This window comes from Danio rerio, chromosome 12 (genome assembly GCF_049306965.1).
Source record: "Danio rerio strain Tuebingen ecotype United States chromosome 12, GRCz12tu, whole genome shotgun sequence".
In the NCBI taxonomy this organism is placed as follows: domain Eukaryota; kingdom Metazoa; phylum Chordata; class Actinopteri; order Cypriniformes; family Danionidae; genus Danio; species Danio rerio.
This window is the reverse complement of record NC_133187.1, coordinates 22,002,097-22,022,304: the sequence shown is the minus strand read 5'-3', so window position 1 is coordinate 22,022,304 and position 20,208 is coordinate 22,002,097. Positions and strand designations below refer to the sequence as shown.

The window sequence follows — 20,208 nt, the reverse complement described above, 5'->3', positions numbered from 1 at the left end:
ACTCTGAGAACAAAATATATTTAAAAGACATGTGACTCATTGCCTCTGTGTAATTAAAAAAACAATTGGTATCTGTCTATTCAAATGATTGCCATTATGCTGAATCAATCAAAAATTTTTCGATATCTTGGTGTATCCATAGTGTTTGGTGTTTCTTTTTTTCTTTGGATTTGACTACGATAGACAGTTATTTTAGCATTTCTTGCACTATTAAGATTTACATTTAAACTGTACTTGTGACAGTTACAGATAACATCTTCCAAGCTGGATATAAATGAAAGCTACATTCACTTTTGATTCTGGATCACATATTTGATTGAATTGTTTATGAGACAAAAAGCAAAGAAAAAAAAGCATTTCTACTCAGGAAGGAAGTGCTCTCCAAATGAGCTCATTCATCACTAGACGACAACATACAGCATAGACATCTGCCTTCCAGTCCTGTCCAAAAAATCCAGTTCAGTGTCCTACTGAAACATCTGGCCGGAGTCGAAACATTACCCGCATCCCATCTACAGATCCACAGAACTCATAAGGGGAAAAAATACATTAAAAATTGTTTTTTACAAGTACAAATCACTTATTTTTCTTAAAATTACCAAATTGTGCAAGCGCATCATAAATTCATCTGTATAATCATGATTTTGTTGTGTTTTAAATCAGTATATGTTTATAATATGTGCTTATATTTTTGATCTGTTGGCTCAAGTAGCTTAGTACATGCGTGACTCATTGTCCATAAGCAAAAAAGAAAGGCCAGCTACAGTGTTCCTCTTCAACGGCTTCAAAATATAGCTTGAAGATAAATGTTTATGTTTTTGGGGACATTTTAAAGTGCGAAGTTCATTATTTTATGCATAGAGTTGCACTGGGTCATTCATTCATTTTAGCTTAGTCTCTTTATTAATCAGGATAATTAAACCAACCTCAGTGGAATGAACCAACTGATCCAGCACTTGTTTTACGCAGCCGATGCCCTTCCAGCCGCAACCCAACACTGGAAAACACCTATACACCCTTTAACACACATACACTACGGCCAATTTAGCCTATTCAATTCACCTACAGCGCATGTCTTTGGACTGTGGGGGAAACCTAAGCACCCAAAGGAAAGCCCACAGGGAGAACATGCAAAATCCAAACAGAAATGCCAACTGACCCAGCCGAGGCTCAAACCAGCAACCTTTTTCCTGTAAGGGCAATAGTGCCACCCACTGCGACACCGTGGCATCCAGCTTGTTTATTGTTTATTATGAAATGCAAAATAATATTATAAATATTGAATAATTTTGAATGCACTTTAAAGGGAATGGACCCTCTTTTGTATATTTTAGTTTTTAGTTGTATAGTTTTTTTCGTCTTTGCCTCTAAGTAATGCATGTTACATTTATATAAGCACTGTATTTTATACTATATTACTATATTATATTACTATATTTTTGACCAAGCTTTAATGAATGAGTGAATCACAGACAGAAGAATGTATTTTTGGTTTAAAACACATCAATTGTTTGAGATTCTAGATGTAAACTACTCAATTTTCATGTAAGAAATGAGCACAGCCAGAACATCAACAATCACATCTGTGCGTAGGAGTCTTTAAAGGAGGCTAAATAAATAACCTTGAATAAATGTAATCGTATTAATCCACATATTACATCATTTTGTTTGAGGTTTTTTTTGGGTTCCAGGTTTGTGTCCTCTGAGCATCCTGATTAATATTTTGTTATGAGATGTGTATTAGGTCAGATTTATGCTAGTGGTCAGAAGGTTTTTATTGCAGTTAGCTTGTTGCTAACTGCTAAAGACTAAAAGTCTTTATATGGTAGTTTGCAATTATGTTACTGGATTCAAGTGGATTTCGGGAAAGTTTTTGGTTGCTCTGAAGCTCTGTTTCTGTTGTGGTTTACAGTCAGACGCTGTGGTTTTATCAGCAGTATTATTTTGAGAGGAAAAAGCTACCATTTCTTGTCGAAAGCAGAGAAGATATAATAAAAATTGTATGAATCAAGAGTGATGTAAACTGATTGTTTGCTAATTCTCACATGTTGTGCTCTATACACATCATAATAAAATCAAAAGTTCAAATAGTTCTGGGAAATACTGAAATTAATATAAAAGGAAAATACTTAAGGGTCACTGCTAAGGTTTTGCCCAAACCTGACATTTCTTCAACCACATTTTAATGTGTTTATTTGGACTAAACTGTGGTCTGCAGTAGGATGTGGTCGGTCCTTTTTTCCACAGGGTGTTATTTGAAGGATTATGTTTAACTTTCTGTAAAAAAGTAAATGCCCTGGTTTTCAGGAGTAAAAAAAACAAAAAGTACTCTACAGTCTTTCTACCATGCTTCGTGATCAGAACTGTCTGTAGTGACCGAGAGCGACTCTTCAACCAAAGGTGTCAAATAATAACGCTTTTTTGGGTGATGTTTCACAATCGTTTGGTATTTTGAGGAAGTAATTTCCATGGGTTCAGTAATGATGTTACAGTCTCTGTGGAATTCGGCCTCAGATATGCAAAAAAAAATATTGAAAAGTGAGCAGAAAGCGGCTTTGATTTGTCCTGTGACCATCTGTCACATTGAAATGTTATATTTTCACTTACAACAGAGCTCATATGTACACACTAAAAGATTTTGCAGACTATTTTTTAATTGCTCGTGAGACCTTAATGAACAAATTCTCTACCTGAGACGTTTTCGTGCTTTATGTATCTTTACTGAATGCATTTATTTAGTATTTCTATATCTATATAAAATAAAAGACAAGTCACAAGTGTACACTTTTGAAAATTGATATTGATGTTATCTGAAAGCTGAAACAATAAGCATTCCACTGATGTATGGTTTATTCAATAATTTTCCTTTAGCTTCAGTCTCTATTTCAGAGTTTGCCACAGTGGAATGAATCATGGTTCATTCCGGCAAATGTTTTAAGCAGCTGATGCCCTTCTAGCCACAACCCTGTACTGAAATACACCCATATACAATCAATCACACTTACACTATGGCCAGTTTTGTTTATTCATTTCACCTATAGCTTATGGCTTTGAAATATGGGGGAAATCAAAGCACCCAGAGGACAAACACAGGGAGAACATGCAAACGCTACACAGAAATGCCAACTAACCCAGCCAGGACTCAAACCAGAGTCCTTCTTGTTGCGAGTGCTAATCACTGAGCCACCATGTTGCTCGGCTCTTGCTGGGATGATATATCTGAGATGAAAATCTGGAATCTGAGGCTTCAAAAAAATGCAAATTTAGAGAAAATCAACTTTAAAGATTTCAATATCAAGTCCTTAGCAATGCATATTACTTACCAAAAATAGGATTTTATTATATTTTGAAGGTAATTTACAAAATTTCATAATTTAAGAAGAACCTAAAATAAAATAAAATAAAAGAAAAGAAAAGAAAATAAAAGAAAATAAAAGAAAATAAATGGGCGACACAGTGGAAGAAGGTTGCTGGTTCGAGCCTTGGCTGGGTCAGTTGGTGTTTCTGTGTAGAGTTTGCATGTTCTCCCTGTGTTTGCGTGGGATTCCTCTGAGTTTTCAGGTTTCCCCCACAATCCAAAGACATGCGGTACAGGTGAATTGGGTAGGCTAAATTGTCCATAATGTATGAGTGTGAATGAGTGTATGGATGTTTCCCAGAGATGGTTTGCAGCTGGAAGGGCATCAACTGCGTAAAATATATGCTGGATAAGTTGGCGGTTCATTCCGCTGTGGTGACCCCAGATTAATAAAGAGACTAAGCTGAAAAGAAAATGAATGAATGAAAAATAAAATAAAATAAAATAAGATAAGATAAGATAAGATAAGATAAGATAAGATAAGATAAGATAAGATAAGATAAAAATTAAATGTAATTTAATAAATGTAAACCAAATGTTGTTGATATGAAGCTGTGCTGATATAAAACTTTTTTCTTTTTGGTTTATTTGTTTTTCTGTTTAAAGTTAGCTGCTCTGTAAAATACTTTTTATCATCAACATTGATTTCCAATACTCCAACAACATGGAGTTAAGTGCCTATATAGAGTTGAACCATAATGTTTATTACCCAAAGTGACCTCAAAATGTTTTCGTGTTTATGTTCCTCAGTCCTGATCATATTCCATGTCTTTTTAAAATTAAAATTAAAAATTTGAAGAAGAAAATCATTGTTTTCTGATATTTTACTTGTTTTAAACCTGTTTGTTTTTTTCTTCTGTTGAACACAATTGAAAATACTGTATATTGAAGAATGTTGGAAAGCAGCAGCCATTGACATCCATAGTATATTTTGTTCCTACTATTGATGACCATGGCTGCTTTTTCCACAAACATTCTTTGGAATATCTTGTTTTGTGTTGTACAGAAGAAGAAACTCATAAAAGTTTAGAACCACATGAGTGTGGAAATTTTGATAAAATGTTAATTTTTAGTGAACTATAAATTAATAAATGCACAGGAATGCAGACTTTGAACAATGGGGAATTTTTAATAAGGAATGAGCAAAGACAGTTCCTTAAGCACAGCATACTACTTTAAATAAACAAACAGTGGATAATAGGTGACTTTGCATCCTCTGCTGGAGACATTGGGGCACACAGTTGGTCACAGTTCATTTTTTAAGAAACTAAATCACACTAATAGGCCATCATGAATTTATAGTTTTTATTTTCAGTCACATGACAGCAAACAGAGTCCTATGGGCAAAATATCAAAAAGTTTTCATTCAAAAATGAAGATTAAAAAACAAACGTAATTGATAGTTCACCAAAAAATGAAAACTCTGCCACCATTTATTTATCCTTGTTTAAGACCTATGTGAGTTTCTTTCTTCTTTTTGAGATCTTTACATGAGAGCGAGTAAATGATAGTTTACACCGACAAGTGGAAATAGTGAACCCAAAATGAAAAAGGTTTTGATTAAGTACTTATTTTTTTAATTAAGATATTTAAAAAAAATCTGAAACCCATAACCATTGACTTTCACAGTAGCAAAACAAATACAATAGAAGTCAGCAGTTACAGGTTTCCAGCCTTTTCTTAAATATATTATTTAATGTTCAACAGAAGAAAGAAAATCATACAGATTTAGAAACAAGTAAAGGGCAAGTAAATTATGACAGATTTTACATTTTTGGGTGAACTGTCCCTTTAAAACAATAATATTAAAAGATAAAATTAAGTATGCACCTTTGCTGTTTCTTACAATATAAAGACACAATATATAAGGCAATAATAAGCATTCAAATAGGCACTGTATGTCTTACTACACATTACAGTCTTACTACATTAATTCTTGGTCTAAAACTTGAAATATTCAACAAAAATGTAAATGGTCATTGGAGGAAACCTTCGTTTTGACAGCAGGTGACATTCCTCTCACCACATGAAAATCCTGAATTACTGTATTATTGCTTATATATGCAATCATAGTTGGTGATTTAATGGCAAAAAGCGGCTATGAGTCCCAAGAGCACAAAAGCGTCTGTCATTTTTCTGTGACTGAACTCTGCACTGGACCATCATGTCACAACAACCAGATGGAAATACGGATTATGGTGGTGTGTCTTATGTAAGGCATTGCTGTTTTGTGTGTGTGTGGGTGTATTGTTCACCCATATTTGTTCACTTGTGCTTATTTGCCCCTGCTTGATCTTACAGCTGGCTGGTAAGGGGAGGGGCGGCAGACATGGCCGATGCTGAGGATGAGAGCAGGAATGACAGCCTGCAGAGAAAGAAGCCGCCCTGGCTCAGACTGGATATCCCCACTGTGGAGGAACACAATCACTTCCTTCAGGTGGATATTATTTGGTGTTACAATTTTGCTCAAAACTAAATAGGCTTTTTTTTTTGCTTTGAAATGCTTATTTTTTCCCATTGAATAAAACAGAATTCAAACATGTTACTGTTCTACACACAGCCTGTTATGCGTAACAGTTTGTACCTGCGGAGTGCCAGTGTGCCCACTGAAAATATTCAGCTCAGATGCCCGCCAGTTGACATCAACGGCTGTCGCAGACCCTCAGTCCTGCGTAAACCCTCCATCTCACAGACCATCAAGAGGTAGGATAACTCAAATGCGCATATAAAGTTCTGCTATTTAAAAGTTTGATGCCAGAATTAAATAGAATTGATCTAATGCAGCAGAAATTAGTTACAGTGCGACATACTTTCAAGAGATCTCACTTAGATATTGCTTGATAATATTAGCAGGTTTAGCATGCTATCCCGAGAGAGAACCCTAAGCTCTGAGATAATTGAGCCCAGGGCTCCCACCTGGACGACGAGGGGTACAAGATCAGGTAGTTCTGGAGATTTCCCTGTGGAGAAGGAGGAAAAGGGGGGGATAGGGTGGATGGATTCTTCAAACAACAAATATAAGGGAGTAATACTAGACTGTGCTATTTATATTGATTTTGGATTAATCCTATTGGCTTACTAATGATTACAGATGGGAGACCAGCCGCGAACAGTCATATCACATGCTTCTCTCTAAATTACTTTTTTTTTGAGACTTTCTGTTCATTTGAACTTTCTATTTATCATAGTCATAGACTCCTGAACAAAAAGTGTTGTGGTTTCCTCAAAAGTATTAAGCAGCATGATTGTTTTTATCATTCACAGTAATAAGATATGCTTATTTTGTATATTATACTTGTATAAAAACAAAAACAGCTTTGTTTGGCAGGCCTTTGAAGCAAAAAGTTGGGCTCTACAGTTGTGAAGGGATAGTTCACCCCCAAAAAAGAAAAGTTCTGTTTTCATTTTACTCACCTTTCACTTGTTTCAAACCTGTTTGGGGTTTTTTTTCCTGTTGAACACAAAGTTATACTGAAGAATGTTGGAAAAAATAGCATTGACTTCAATAGTAATTTTTTGTTCCTGTACTATTGATGTCAAGGTTGCTTTTTTAAAATAATCTTCACAATGTCTTATTTTGTGTTCAACAGAAGAAATCTTTTCAAACCATTTAGAACCACTTGAGTGAGTAGTCAAGAAAATGTCGATATTTGAATAATCTTTTGCTTTAAACTTAAAATCGATAATTTTGTTATCATTTAAGTCAGGCCAAGTCAGGTCCCCTCTATTTCTATAGTGCTTTATACATGCAGATTATTCCAAAGCTGTGTTACAGTATCTATGTTTCCATCCACCTATTTTTGTGTGCATTCCAGTATGCACATTAAAAGAAGGTCATGTGATTTTGTTATAAGAGATCATGTGATGATAAATGTGTGTGAATGGACAAACCAGCAGAACGAGCACATTGTAAAACATCTGAAATGTTGTTTTGGTCATTCTAAAACGCCTTAACTGTTTCTGTATTAGTGATGTTGTTATATTATTGATGACCCCCAGAATTTTCAAGAGCATCTGTGCTCTGTGTCTCACGCTTTCAAACACCACCACGCGTTCATTGCACCTCTACGTTTGTCTTCTAAGGCACAACTCATTTATTAAATGAAGAAAACATTGATGCAACTTTTCCTGCTGCAGCAAATTCCGTTTTTCCTTTTGATATTTGGCGCCAGTTAATCAGGAAGTGACAATTTTGTTTGCTTTGACTTATTGAATTGAAATGCTGCTTTATTTGCACATCTTTTATGTGATATTGCAGTTTTGCGCATAAAGTTAATACGCATTATTGGATAGAAACATAGCTATTGATGAAGAGCAAAAGGAGGGAAAGACGTAACAATATTTCAATTTATCAAGGCAGGTGGCATAGTAGCAGTAGTAGTAGTTGTTGTATTAGTAGTAGTAGTAGTAGTAGTAGAAGTAGAAGTAGTCGTAGTCATCGTCGTAGTATTAGTAATGGTAGTATGCTATTAAGTGTAGCTAACACTAAAGTCTGCATGAAATGAAAGTTAAGATTGCCCTTTTTCCTCTATTGTGATGTACATCCAGTTGAAATGGTTTCTGAAATGGGAAACAAATAGAGGGCGGTAACTTCATCCTTTGGGAACTGATTGGATCGTTGGAAGATAGGTGTTGCTAGCAAAATGGAGGAAGATTTTAATGGCAGTTTACACTCAGTTGTGGTTCAGAATGTGGATGTTGACAGGAACGAGGAGATAAATTTTACAGATGCAGTTGTATCATTTTCTCGAAGGCAATGCAGAAATGACACATGCTGATAGCTAGATAATTTACGATTTAATCATTTAAATTCACATTACTTTATGGCCCAAAGTAATGTAACGCTAAATTACGAAAGATCACTTTATTTGCCAAGTTAAATTGTGTGGTCCTGTACCATATGATATTATATAAACACTTATAAAAATTTTTATTATTTCTTAACCTAATTTAACATGGTTGAAATTCTCATTAAAAGACATTTGAGCGAGCTGAGCTTTGTTATAACATTACTGGATGTAATTCAAAAAACAAGCAATTGTTGCGCATTGTATTGAAGCAACAACAATATTAGATGATCCAAAGAGTTGTTTACCAGTCAAATAAAGCACAAGCAGAATCTCAATCTCTAGTCTAAGCTTATCACAGTTCCTCCATCATAGAAATGCCAATATTGATCCTTGTTTTACAGGTCCTCTTGTGCCAAAATATTCTTGGGTCACTTAAGTTATATTTTTATCCTAATATTATTTTTACACTTTACAAGACAAGTGATTTATTGCAGCTGGAAAATTTTCTTCAGCATATCAAGTATGGTATGAATTGATGATGTAACGGATCACAAATCTGCAGTTCGGATCACTCTACGGTTTTTAAGTCACGGATCGGACTATTTCTTTGATCAGCAAAAAAGAGACAAATGTCTTATGCAAAGAGCAAATGTCATTTGCTTTCCATTTATACAAAAATATTACTGCAAAAAACATTGCTTTGAATAAACAGAACTAAGAACCTGTATTTTAATAAAAAATACAAATCCTGAAAAACCAGTTGAAAAAAGAGAAGTATTCAATACGAAAAATGATCTTTGCCATTGTTGCTGATAATGCAAAATAAAGAAATCTAACATATTGTACAACAGATCATATTTATTTTCAATCAATGATGTAACAATTCACACATACAACTTCATGTTTCACTATACTGTAGGTGTATAATTTTTGAAAACCTATTCAGTGACATAATTTTGATGGTTGCCATCTGTTGGTTACACAATGTAATTGCTTTTACCAGCGTCAAACATTCACCAGCGTCTTGTTTCATTAAACTGTGATTTTATTCTTTACCATAAACATGAGTGTTTATATCTGAACTTTAAACTGTTATTCCTGTACTTCTGTGTTGTTTAATTGTTTGTAACTAACTGAAAAAGTATAAAAACTGGATCTCTTTCGATACAGATTTAAATGCAGCGCTTTAAAGGATTAATAAACATATGCAAATCATTATCATTTATCGTTTATGTCGCGCAGGTTTGAATTGGGATTACAATCTTTTAATGTCTAACTGTGCAGTTTTACACTTAATGCATTCATGCAAGCTAAACAAACAGTCACAGAAAACACTAAATTAATAGATGAAAGCATTTAGGTAGGTCCCACCACAACTCTTTCCATCATCATTATATTTTTCTAAGAAGCCAAAATGCTTTCATACCCGCGATTTGAACGACGCTCATGGGAGGCGATCTCTCTGCGATTGTTATAAATGTTGGATTAAATTACAAGTTCAAAAAAGTTATTAATCCGTGGGTCACCTGCATTCCGAACCGTGGGTTGTGATCCATACGGATCACGGATCAACAGTGATCTGTTACACCCCTAGTATGAATGTTTTTTGAAAGTAAAATTATCATCCGATGTAATCAGATATTGAGCATTGGCCAGATACTGACCGATGGCAGGTGATGTTAGAACATGATTATGTCACTGCTTGAAATTTTAAGTCAATTCAAGTCAAGTTGAGCTTTATTGTCAATCTGCCACATGTGTGGACATACAGTGAAACATAATGTCGTTTCTCACAGAACTAAAGTGCTGCATAAACGAACAATCATAAAGATAACAACACAACATTGGACATTAGAGCTGTTTTAAACCTACGGTATAAATAACTAACATACCAGAGCAGTAATTAACTATATCAACTACTAACTGTGACTAAACACATAACCCAGGACAGACTATACAAGTACTTTTACATAAGACAAAACAATATTGTGCAAAAGAGGTATTTTAAGGTTAAAGAAAACAACATTATTTGTGGTACATTCACAAGTAAACATTGTTTTTTTTGTTTTGTTTTTTTTAGGCCTTGTAGATGGACTTTAAGTAAAGTGTCCAGGGCACATAGAGAAAAAAGTGTTTCTTCAGGTGGTTTATCAACCCCACTCACCTGTGTGAAGCACACTCAGAAAGGCAAATAAATTGTTTTTTAGAGATATGAAAAGATTGTAAGAAAGTGTCTGGATCAAATGTGCAAATTAGTGCAAGTGTCGGTTAAAGTGTCAGAGATTGATGTTTTCTACAGGTGGTTTGTCGAAACCACTTACCTGTTTGAGGCACACTCAAAATTGAATAATTCCATGCAATTTCTCTAAATATATACATTGTTTAAAACGTTTTGGCTTACATAAGAAAACAAATCAGCAAATAATATAACATTGTTTTAGTGGTTTTGGTAATGCAGTTTTAGTAAAGTATTTTTAAAGCAGAAATGGTCATGTGTTCACTGTACAAAGAGTTCTTGCTGCCTTTTTAGTTGAATCAAATTAACTTTTCTAGTTGTTCACCTATGATCTAGCGGCTGCAGATCGCTAAGGGACTACAAATACGCCATTTCATGGACTACAAGGTCCAGTCATGCACCGCTTACACACACATGCTCCTAGTTCCAGTGATTGCACGCACTCACACATGCACGCACACACACGCATGCACGCACGCACGCACGCATGCACACACACAGTCTAGGCTGAAGCCGCTCATGATGTGATTACATGGACTATAAAAACAAAACAAAATTGTTGCTGAGTCTTGTAAACTGTATGGTGAACATTACAACGCAGTTTCCCTTGCCTTGTCCTTCCATGTTTTAGACCCTCACCTTGTTTTCTTTGTTTACATTGCCTGCTGCCTGCCTCTACAGACCATCTACCTTTTTATTTGACTTCGACTCTGGATTGCCTGTGTACATCTGTTTGCCCCCGTGTTGACCATTGCTTGCCTGACCATCTCTGCTAAATAAACCTTGATTTGGACAAATAAGTTAAACTTTGTAAAGCTTAAAAATATGTTGAAACTTGAACTGAAAATATTTGTTGTCTTGCATTTTTTGTCATTACTTATTTGAGTATACTATTTTATCTTGCTCATTTATCTACCCTCAGTGCTTTTTCTTTTTAAATCCCATATTGTTCCCTTAGTCACAGTTATAAGCACTGTTTTTCTTAATAGTCTTGGATGTTTTTTATTTTGTTTATCTTATTGGGATGTCTGAATTTCTCGACTGTCAGGAGAAACAGCAGTAAATCAAACTAATGTATTTATGTTCATTTTAAATGCGCACACACATCTCTATTTCAGCATCTGTTCTTCTTGTGCTCATGTTTGTGTCTATTATGATGCAGAGTTAATTTCTTATTAACCTTCTTTCTTGCTTCTCTCTTTCTATTAACATGACTGTCAACTTTTTAAATGCTTTAAATTTTTTCATCTCTGTAACTAAACTGTATACTTTTCTATCTTTTCTCTTCTCTTGATTCTTCATCTGTATTTCCTGATCCTCCACACCTCAGTCCCACAGGGAAGAGAGTGCGCTTTGAGCAGATGAGCACCGTCCTGGTTAAAGGCCACTGTGTCTCACGTCTGGAAGCCGACAGACGTCAGTCACTGCCCCAAATCGTCCTCAGGTACAGCAAAACCTAATTGCAGGCCCAGTTTGTTCTGTAAGTAGGTGAACTAAAGCTTACTGTTTTAATCCAGATCAAACAAATCAAGAGAACCAATTGTGAACACAACCTCTTTTTAAGATAAATGATATGAATTAGCACAGACCCCTTGACAGTTATTAGCCACTCCATATTCATCCATAATAGTTCATTTGCCTTTGAAGGAATATCAGAAAACACACACAGTCTCCTGCACGCACACACACTCCTTTTTTCTTCCTCAAACACTAAGACAGGAGCGCATCAAAGCCTTCACATCTGCCTGTATGGGTTTGGCTGCGTTTAAACATAATCAACTGATTGTGTATTGGCTCTCCAGTCGAACATGTGTCTGCCATCAAAGGAATATCTGAGCTGTGGAAGATGAACATGTCACGGCAGAAAGTGTTATTCACAGAGCTGAACAAACTGCTTATGTGGGCCTCTCTCTGTGCTTTTCAACCCTGCCGCTGTTTGTGACTCATGCTTTATTCATGTAAATGTTGTTCTGCACATGTCTGATGGCACTAGTGTTTATTAACAGTGTGGGTTTCTGGAGTGCCTTAAGGTAGCAGGTTTGGACTATATTATTATTGATACCTACCTGATTTGCAGGAGGGAAAAGGAGTCATATATATACTGTAGGCTATATACTGTATTTATAGGCAAAATTGTTATTAACATCTTATCAAATTTTAATTTGTTTTTAATTAATTCCCACGTGAGAATTAACAGAGTACATTTTCAAATGATTTTCTGTACTATTTTGTTTTCATCTGGAGAAAAACTTTCTTTTAGTTTAGCTGGAATTAAAGCAGTTACACTTTTTTAAACATATTTTTTTAAGGTTTTAAAGCAAACTGTAGTCTAGTCACTTGTCTAACTTAACTTAACTTAACTTAACTTAACTTAACTTAACTTAACTTAACTAAACTAAACCTATCCTAACCTAACTTAACTTAACTTAACTTAACTTAACTTAACTTAACTTAACTTAACTTAACTTAACTTAACTTCACTTCACTTCACTTCACTTCACTTCACTTCACTTCACTTCACTTCACTTCACTTCACTTCACTTAACGATAACCTAATTAATCTAGGCAAGACCTTACCTTGCACTTTAAGCTGATTACTAGTATCTTGGAAAATACTGTAACTATAGACAAATTTTATGTGCTGTCATCATGACAAAGACTAAAGAAATTAGTTATTAGAAATATTTTAATATAAGTATATTGAAGTTTAATACATTTAAAACACCGAAAGATAATAACAAAAAGTAACAAAAAAATAAAGAGATTTTAAGGCAAGACAAGGCAAGTTTATTTATATAGCACATTTCCTACACAATGGTAATTCAAAGTGCTGTACATAAACAAGAATACACGAAACAAGAAAATAAAACTGATTAAATTAGCTGAAAATGATTAAAAACAGATTTTCTAAGTTATTCATTTTAGCCCACACCATACAAATTTTTTTTTCTTTAGAAGACATAAAGAAAGCAATATTTGGTGGTATAAGCCTGAATTTCAGACACAACAAAAAAAAAAGCTTTCTTAACCAATTATCAATTCATGACAAAAATGAAATATGAAAGAAATACTATAGAATAAAATAAATATGAACAATTTACTCTAACACAAACCTAGTTAGTCTTGAGAAACTACAAATTTATAAACCATTTATTAAAAATAAATTAATAAATAAAATAAATACTTTTCTGAAAATCCTGGTAATGAACCTGTTGCTTTATAAGAGAGTGTTATTGTTTCAACACTTAAATCCAGGAATGAAACACTTTTACAAGATTATAAAAAAATAAATTCTCTCAAGACTGATAAGTTCAGAAGGCCAAATTGCATGAATAATTTGTAAAGAGTGAAGAGTGACACTTTTTTTATTCACCACAGTATTACAGACGAAAAAATGTTTCAGAAACATGCTATATCTTTACCCTTAATCAAGCCCTGTCACCTGTATAAGACATTGCATTATGCAGTTATTCATAATAAGTTTTCTCCCTGTAAATGTGTTCTTAGGGCTCCGCTGTCATTAGGGCCACCTACGGTCCAGTGGTCTGAAGTGTTTGTTTGCTCTAATCGTTTTTATTTGCAATGCCTAAATTGTTCTCATTAGCAGTGCTTTTGCACATGTGTGACTTATATATTCACAGAAAAGGAAAAAAATACACGCAAGCCCACTTGATTGGATTTACAATATACAATCATATGATTTTATGAACATTGAAATTATTTTTCAAATTGGAAAAAAAATGAAAAAATGAAACAAATAAATTTTCCTGGTGCAAAAAAACAAACACAGTATCACTTTACCATCAGTTTTAAGCGGTCATGTAGATTTTAAAGACTGAAAATAGGCAGTTTCAGATTAACAAACACAGTCTATTTATTTATATTAATTTTCTTTTTATTTGCCTGCTTTTACAGATGATGATTAAAGTCTAAAATGCATTAATGGGCCGCTTTAAAAAAAGCTAAAAGTATCCTTCACTGGCATATTTTATCTGAAGTAGCACACTGGTAATATTTTTTATAAGTTATGTTTATAAAAGTTGTGTCCTAATTGAAATAATCCTAGTTTAATATAAGCTCTGTCTGTGAAACTGCATCTCAAAAAGCTACAAGACAACAATTCTGAACAAGGGAGGGGGACTGAAGGGTATTTGTTGCCTCTGTTTCATTTGTTTTTATATTTATTTTTAAATTACATTATTTGCGTTTTTGTTTTTATTTATTTCATTTTCTTTATTTTATTTTTTAATTCTTTGCATTTTATATGCTATTAATTGTTATGTGCTTTTTATAAGAATAATGTGTGAAAGGGATAATATTAGATGTATGCACATATTATTTTGTTAAAGTATTGCATTTTTACTTTTGGCTAATAGTTGATTATAAAATCAATAATCAGTAATTAATTACTTATAATATTATATAAATATATTATTAAGCAATACAATCTTTGAATTCTGTTTAAAAGATAGATTGTACATAGTTTGCAATGACAGTTTTTCATTATTTATTTATTTTTCAAATTTATTGTGCTTAGGGCTCCCTGATGTGTCGGCCCTGGCAATACTATTTGAGGTGTTTGTGTGCATGGACCTGGATTCATTGTGTAAAGTGAGATTTTTAGTCCCAGATCTCACACTCACCTCATGTTTCAGCATGTCCCCTTCTCTCTCTCTTTCTCTCTCTCTCTCTCTCTCTCTCTCTCTCTCTCTAATAGTCAGATGAGCTGGTATTTTACAGCGTGTTTACACACACTCTTCAAACACTGAGTATCATCTGTAGGCGGCAAGACTAAAGTGGATACCAGTGAATCACTGCTGGATGTCTCAGATACATTAAGGATGTTTGAATGTTTAAGAAAGTCTCAATCTTCTGGACTTACCTGGATTTAGAGCTGGTTTTCTGCCTGAGCTCTGGCATAATTTACCTTTCTGACTTTTATTTGATGTTTGGGGCTAGAATGAAGAACAAGGAAATGTATCTATTTGTGTAAGGGCTTATGTTGCCCCTCAGTCTCTGAAATGACATTTCTTGCCTCATGGGATGAGTTAGACAGGTAGGCTAGTGGAGCTTTTTAATGTTGCACCATGTCTTTATGTTTGAGGAGCTTCATTTTTTATTCATGCTTTTTAAATTAAATTAAAATTATTTAATTTAATATTATTTTATTTTATTTTACTTTATTGTTAGGTTTATAGATTGTTCATTCATTTTAACCATCATTAGCTCAGTTTTCTCTGACAATGTGTATTATTTTGTTAAATCATTTATTTAATTTTGTAAAAGTAAATGTTTAAAGGGGTAGTTCTTCCCCAATTTTTTATTTTAGTTTTTACATTTTCACATTTTCTTACCTTTAAACGGTTTCAAACCTTTATGAGTTGTTGTTTTATTCTGTTGAACACAAAGAGATATTTTGAAGAAAGCTGAAAACTGTATATTGACGTAAAAACATGTGGAAGTCAATGGTTACAGGTTTCCAACATTTTTCAAAATATCTTCTTTTGTGTTTAATAGAAGAAAAAAACTCATGAAGGTTTGAAACAAGTAAAGGATGATTAAATATGACCAAATAAATTATTTGGGTGAACTATCCCTTTAAGAATGTGTGTTTGTGATTGAAACAGCTTATTTATTTTAGGGGTTTCAAAGTAAAATAGATAATTTCATGGATGAGGCCAGTGAATTGTTTGTAAATTTAATTTGCTCTGTGAATTGCCAACCTTGTTTTTGTGAAGTGGAAAATTTTATTTGATTTTCTTCTTCAGAAGTTTCTGGACTTGGTTTTAGTCTGTTTTGATTTACAGATTATCTAAATGTGTCTGATTTCATAAGTAAACTGCTAATAACATTTGTAAAATTATTTAAGAGTATATGCATAGTAGAAGAGTTTGTTCAAATATACAGTGGCAAAACAGTACTTTACTTGTATCTCCTGGTTGTCCAAAAAGTGGCATTAAGGTGGTGCCTCCCTTTCAGTTGGCCTCCCTTGTAATGATGCACAGCTGACTCTGTTATTACTATGTGTCCTTTTCTCTAAACACGGCTGATGTCCTCACTGTATGGCCAGCATTTACACACACTTCAAACACTTTAAAAAGGCGTGCTTACTCTGTTCTGAATTGTGTTTAAAATAATATGGACTAATGTATTTTTGTCATGTTTTTCCAGACTCTTAACGTCATTCAAATAGAACACGGTTTCTTGAAAAACAAAATTCTACAAGACGTTAAGAGTTTTTAGTTTACACTATTAAGTGTACTGAGCTGTACGGTCACACTAATCAGGCTTGTGTTTCCACTGTCAACAGTATTGCACATATTTACTGTATTTACAATATGTCGCATGTAAATAATGTCAGTTAATGTATTTACTAACATGAACAATGAATAGCACATTTATTCAAGTATTTATTCACCTTTTTTAACATTAATTAACTGTTACACAGTTGTTCATTGTAAGTTAAAGGTGCAGTAGGTGATCTGTCAAAAATGCTAACCAGTTACCATAATCTTTGAAACACAGTCCCTCTCTTGCCGTCCAAAGCCACGCCTCCTGAAACATGAACAATGCCAATAGACAATGCACTACATTAGTACCTGTCATAATGTGCATCATTTCATGCGTGCAAGGATTGCTGTCTCACTCTCTCACAGACTTTGTCCTAAAGTGGTTGGACGGCAGGGTCCTGTTATTACACTTGTTACCGAGCCATACTTGCAGACCAAAGTATTCAAAGTAGCACGGTAAACAATATAGGGAGCACGTCACAGGCTAACATTGTTCAAAAATGAATCAATGTGATGTGAATATAAAGGCAATTTCACCTCAGTAAAGCAGGGTAGGTGGAAAAGCGTTATTTACTGATGTTTTGTTGTTCAACTAAATAAAAATCTACAATATCGATACTGTAAAAGGTCCTTTATGAAACTGAAAATATTCACATCAATCTGAACAACACTTCTTTGCATATAGCACATTCGTAAAAACAAAATCTACATAAGCTTTGCATACTAAAATAGTTTTAAAACATAACATTACCTGTCTAAAATAAATACTTCAGCCATGGTGTCATCCAAGTAACTCCAATACTGATTCAGGATTTTAAAAAGTTTTTTGTTTCAGAAGACAAGCACCTACTGCACCTTTAATGTTAACCCACAGTGCATTAAGTAAGGGATACATCCAGTTTGTTTTTGCTGAATAAAGCCCTTTGGCCTTATACAACAAAAAAGTCATGCTTTTTTTCCAGTAACAGTAATTCCACAATAACAACCTTTATCCCACTTATTACAAAGCTATTGCCACAAAATATAAAAATTAGGCACAAAGCTGTAATAATTAAACCATTCTTTAATTGAGGGCAAAGTTGGCAAAAAAGAAAAATGTTCAAATAATATTTTAAAATCAAAATAATCAAAAAGTAAGCACAAAAGACACTAAAACATCAAAGCATAAAAACATCAGGCCATATCCAACTTAGTTGCTACCTGTTATCCCATGGTCATAAACATACATGGCTTATACTGTTTATGGTTTTTGGAACCAATAATGCCACATTGTAAATATTTATTTTTCTTATTTGTACAGTTAAAAAAGTCATCATTGGATATATTGCACATACAGTAAACCATCTAGATGTGTGTGTGTGTGTGTGTGTGTGTATATATATGTATATATATATATATATATATATATATATATATATATATATATATATATATATATATATATATATATATATATATACATAAATTCAGAATTGTTAATGTTTACTTTTTCCACTTATTCAAATGTCATTCTGTGTTTTTGTGTTGATATGTATGCATTTTCCCTGATTTCCTGAGACAAAAACAAAAAAAAAAACAACTTCCTTGTGTGTACATCTGGCGAATAAAGCTCATTCTTATTCTAATCAAGTAGATTTATTGGAAAATCATCCTCAAATGTGTCTCAACTAGTTCTTTAGATTTATCTTCACTCTTCAGTGGATTTGATTATTTTTTCCATTGTCTTTTTAGACGTATACCTTTTGTATAATTGGTGTGATAAAAAGGTTGTATTTGTACTATAATAAATACTGATGTGACCACAGGGGCACAGCAGACTGGTTTGGGGTCAGCAATGATTTGGATGCCACCCAGAAATGGCAGCGGAAGAGTTTGCGTCACTGCACCCAGCGCTACGGCAAACTAAAGCCTCAGGTGATCCGAGAGATGGACCTGCCCAGCCAAGACAATCTCTCCATGACCAGCACCGAAACCCCTCCTCCTCTATATGTCCCACCGCCACATCATGGCATGCAGAGGGTAAGCTGAACACATTCATTCTTTGCTTAAACTTTTCTATTGAAACCGTAGGCTATAAAAAAAGTCATGTTTTGAATGATGATAAAGGTGACATCATTTAGATTCTGAATCTGTATTGTGCTGAGCATGATCTACTCACAAGCACATAAAATGGACACCACACTTTGCTTTTATGGCGTTAGATAACAATACTTGATTGCAAACTTGATTGAGACCTACAATAGCGTTATACAATCAATATCAAAGTTATTCACACCCCATATTAAATATTGATGAATTTTTATTTGAAGTTAAATAAAAATTAGTTTTTCATGTTTAAAGGTTTATGCTACAATTTGTTTGCTTGGATGACCGACACGGTGGCTCAGTGGTTAGCACTGTCGTCTCACAGCAAGAAGGTCCCGGTTCAAGTCCCGGTTGGGTCATTGGCATTTCTGTATGGATTTTGCATGTTCTCCCTGTGTTCGCGTGGGTTTCCTCCGGGTGCTCTGGTTTCCCCTACAGTCAAAAGACATGTGCTATAGGTGAATTGAGTAATCTAAATTGGCCATGAGTGTGAGTGAGTGCGTGTGGATGTTTCCCAGTACTGGGATGCGGCTGAAAGAGCATCCGCTGTGTAAACATTTGCTAGATAAGTTGGCAGTTCATTCTGCTGTGGCGACCCCTGATGAATAAATGTTTGCTTGGAAAGGGTGTAATTTATTGCCGATTCTGACTCCCAGCCAGCCACCAGGGGCCGATAACATTTTTTGGCTTCACTTTTCAGATGAATGTATGGGGCACACTTGTTAGAAATCAGGGAAACAACATTGTTTCTAAAATCTAAGGGTGCTTTTATACCTGCCTTATTTAGTTTAGTTTGTCCGTTAACCGGATATTGTTTGCCTTTCTTTTAGTGGTTTGATTGGGCTGGTGTGAAACTGATCATCGTACTCTGGTGCCCAAAATAGAGACCAAGCAAGCATACTGTTAGAATAGGTGGTTTCGGTGCACTTTCAACCAAATCTGGGATCAGTTCAAATGTGAATCAACCACAAACTGACCCAAATGCAAAAATATTTCACTTTTTTGCACTAAGCCAGCTGTCGTAGTCAGTTATGATGTTCATATGAATTTTTTTTGACGCTTGGACAAACAGGGAGTTAAGCGGAGGTCCATACTGCCTCCTGACTTTTTCACAGCTCTTTGTTGACTTCTGTGTGTTGTGTCCCATGCATTAGTTGTGACCAATCAAAATGCAGTTCAAGAAATTTGTCTAGCCAGTGACTGATTTGGATTTTGTCATGTGCTTTTTGGTTCATTTCAATTGATTCAGTTCAAAGCAGTTGGTATGGTGTGAAACAATGTAATTTTACAATGTATCGTTTTTACCCATGGCCTGGACCAAAGGAAACATACTACAGGTGTAAAAGCACAAAGGTACAAAACTGTCACTGAGACACTACTATAGTGTAACTTTTTATTTGACTACTGCATAACATTAATTAATTACATGTACTTACTGTATGCTTAGGA

The 20,208-nt window shown here is 34.3% G+C and overlaps 1 protein-coding gene across 2 annotated transcripts in view; it reads left to right on the top strand.

Annotated features, from left to right (window-relative positions):
• The window catches only part of rhbdf1b (rhomboid 5 homolog 1b (Drosophila)), a 70,071-nt gene that overhangs the window by 27,248 nt on the left and 22,615 nt on the right, over positions 1-20,208 (top strand). The window contains exons 2-5 of one of the 2 annotated variants that reach the window (XM_021480300.3): positions 5,660-5,795; positions 5,919-6,061; positions 11,715-11,828; positions 18,480-18,693. In XM_021480300.3, coding sequence (XP_021335975.2) covers positions 5,688-5,795; positions 5,919-6,061; positions 11,715-11,828; positions 18,480-18,693 — 579 coding nt within the window. In that variant the 5' untranslated portion in view covers positions 5,660-5,687. The remainder of the gene's footprint in view (positions 1-5,659; positions 5,796-5,918; positions 6,062-11,714; positions 11,829-18,479; positions 18,694-20,208) is intronic. The other variant, XM_009306705.5, reaches the window with a different exon arrangement.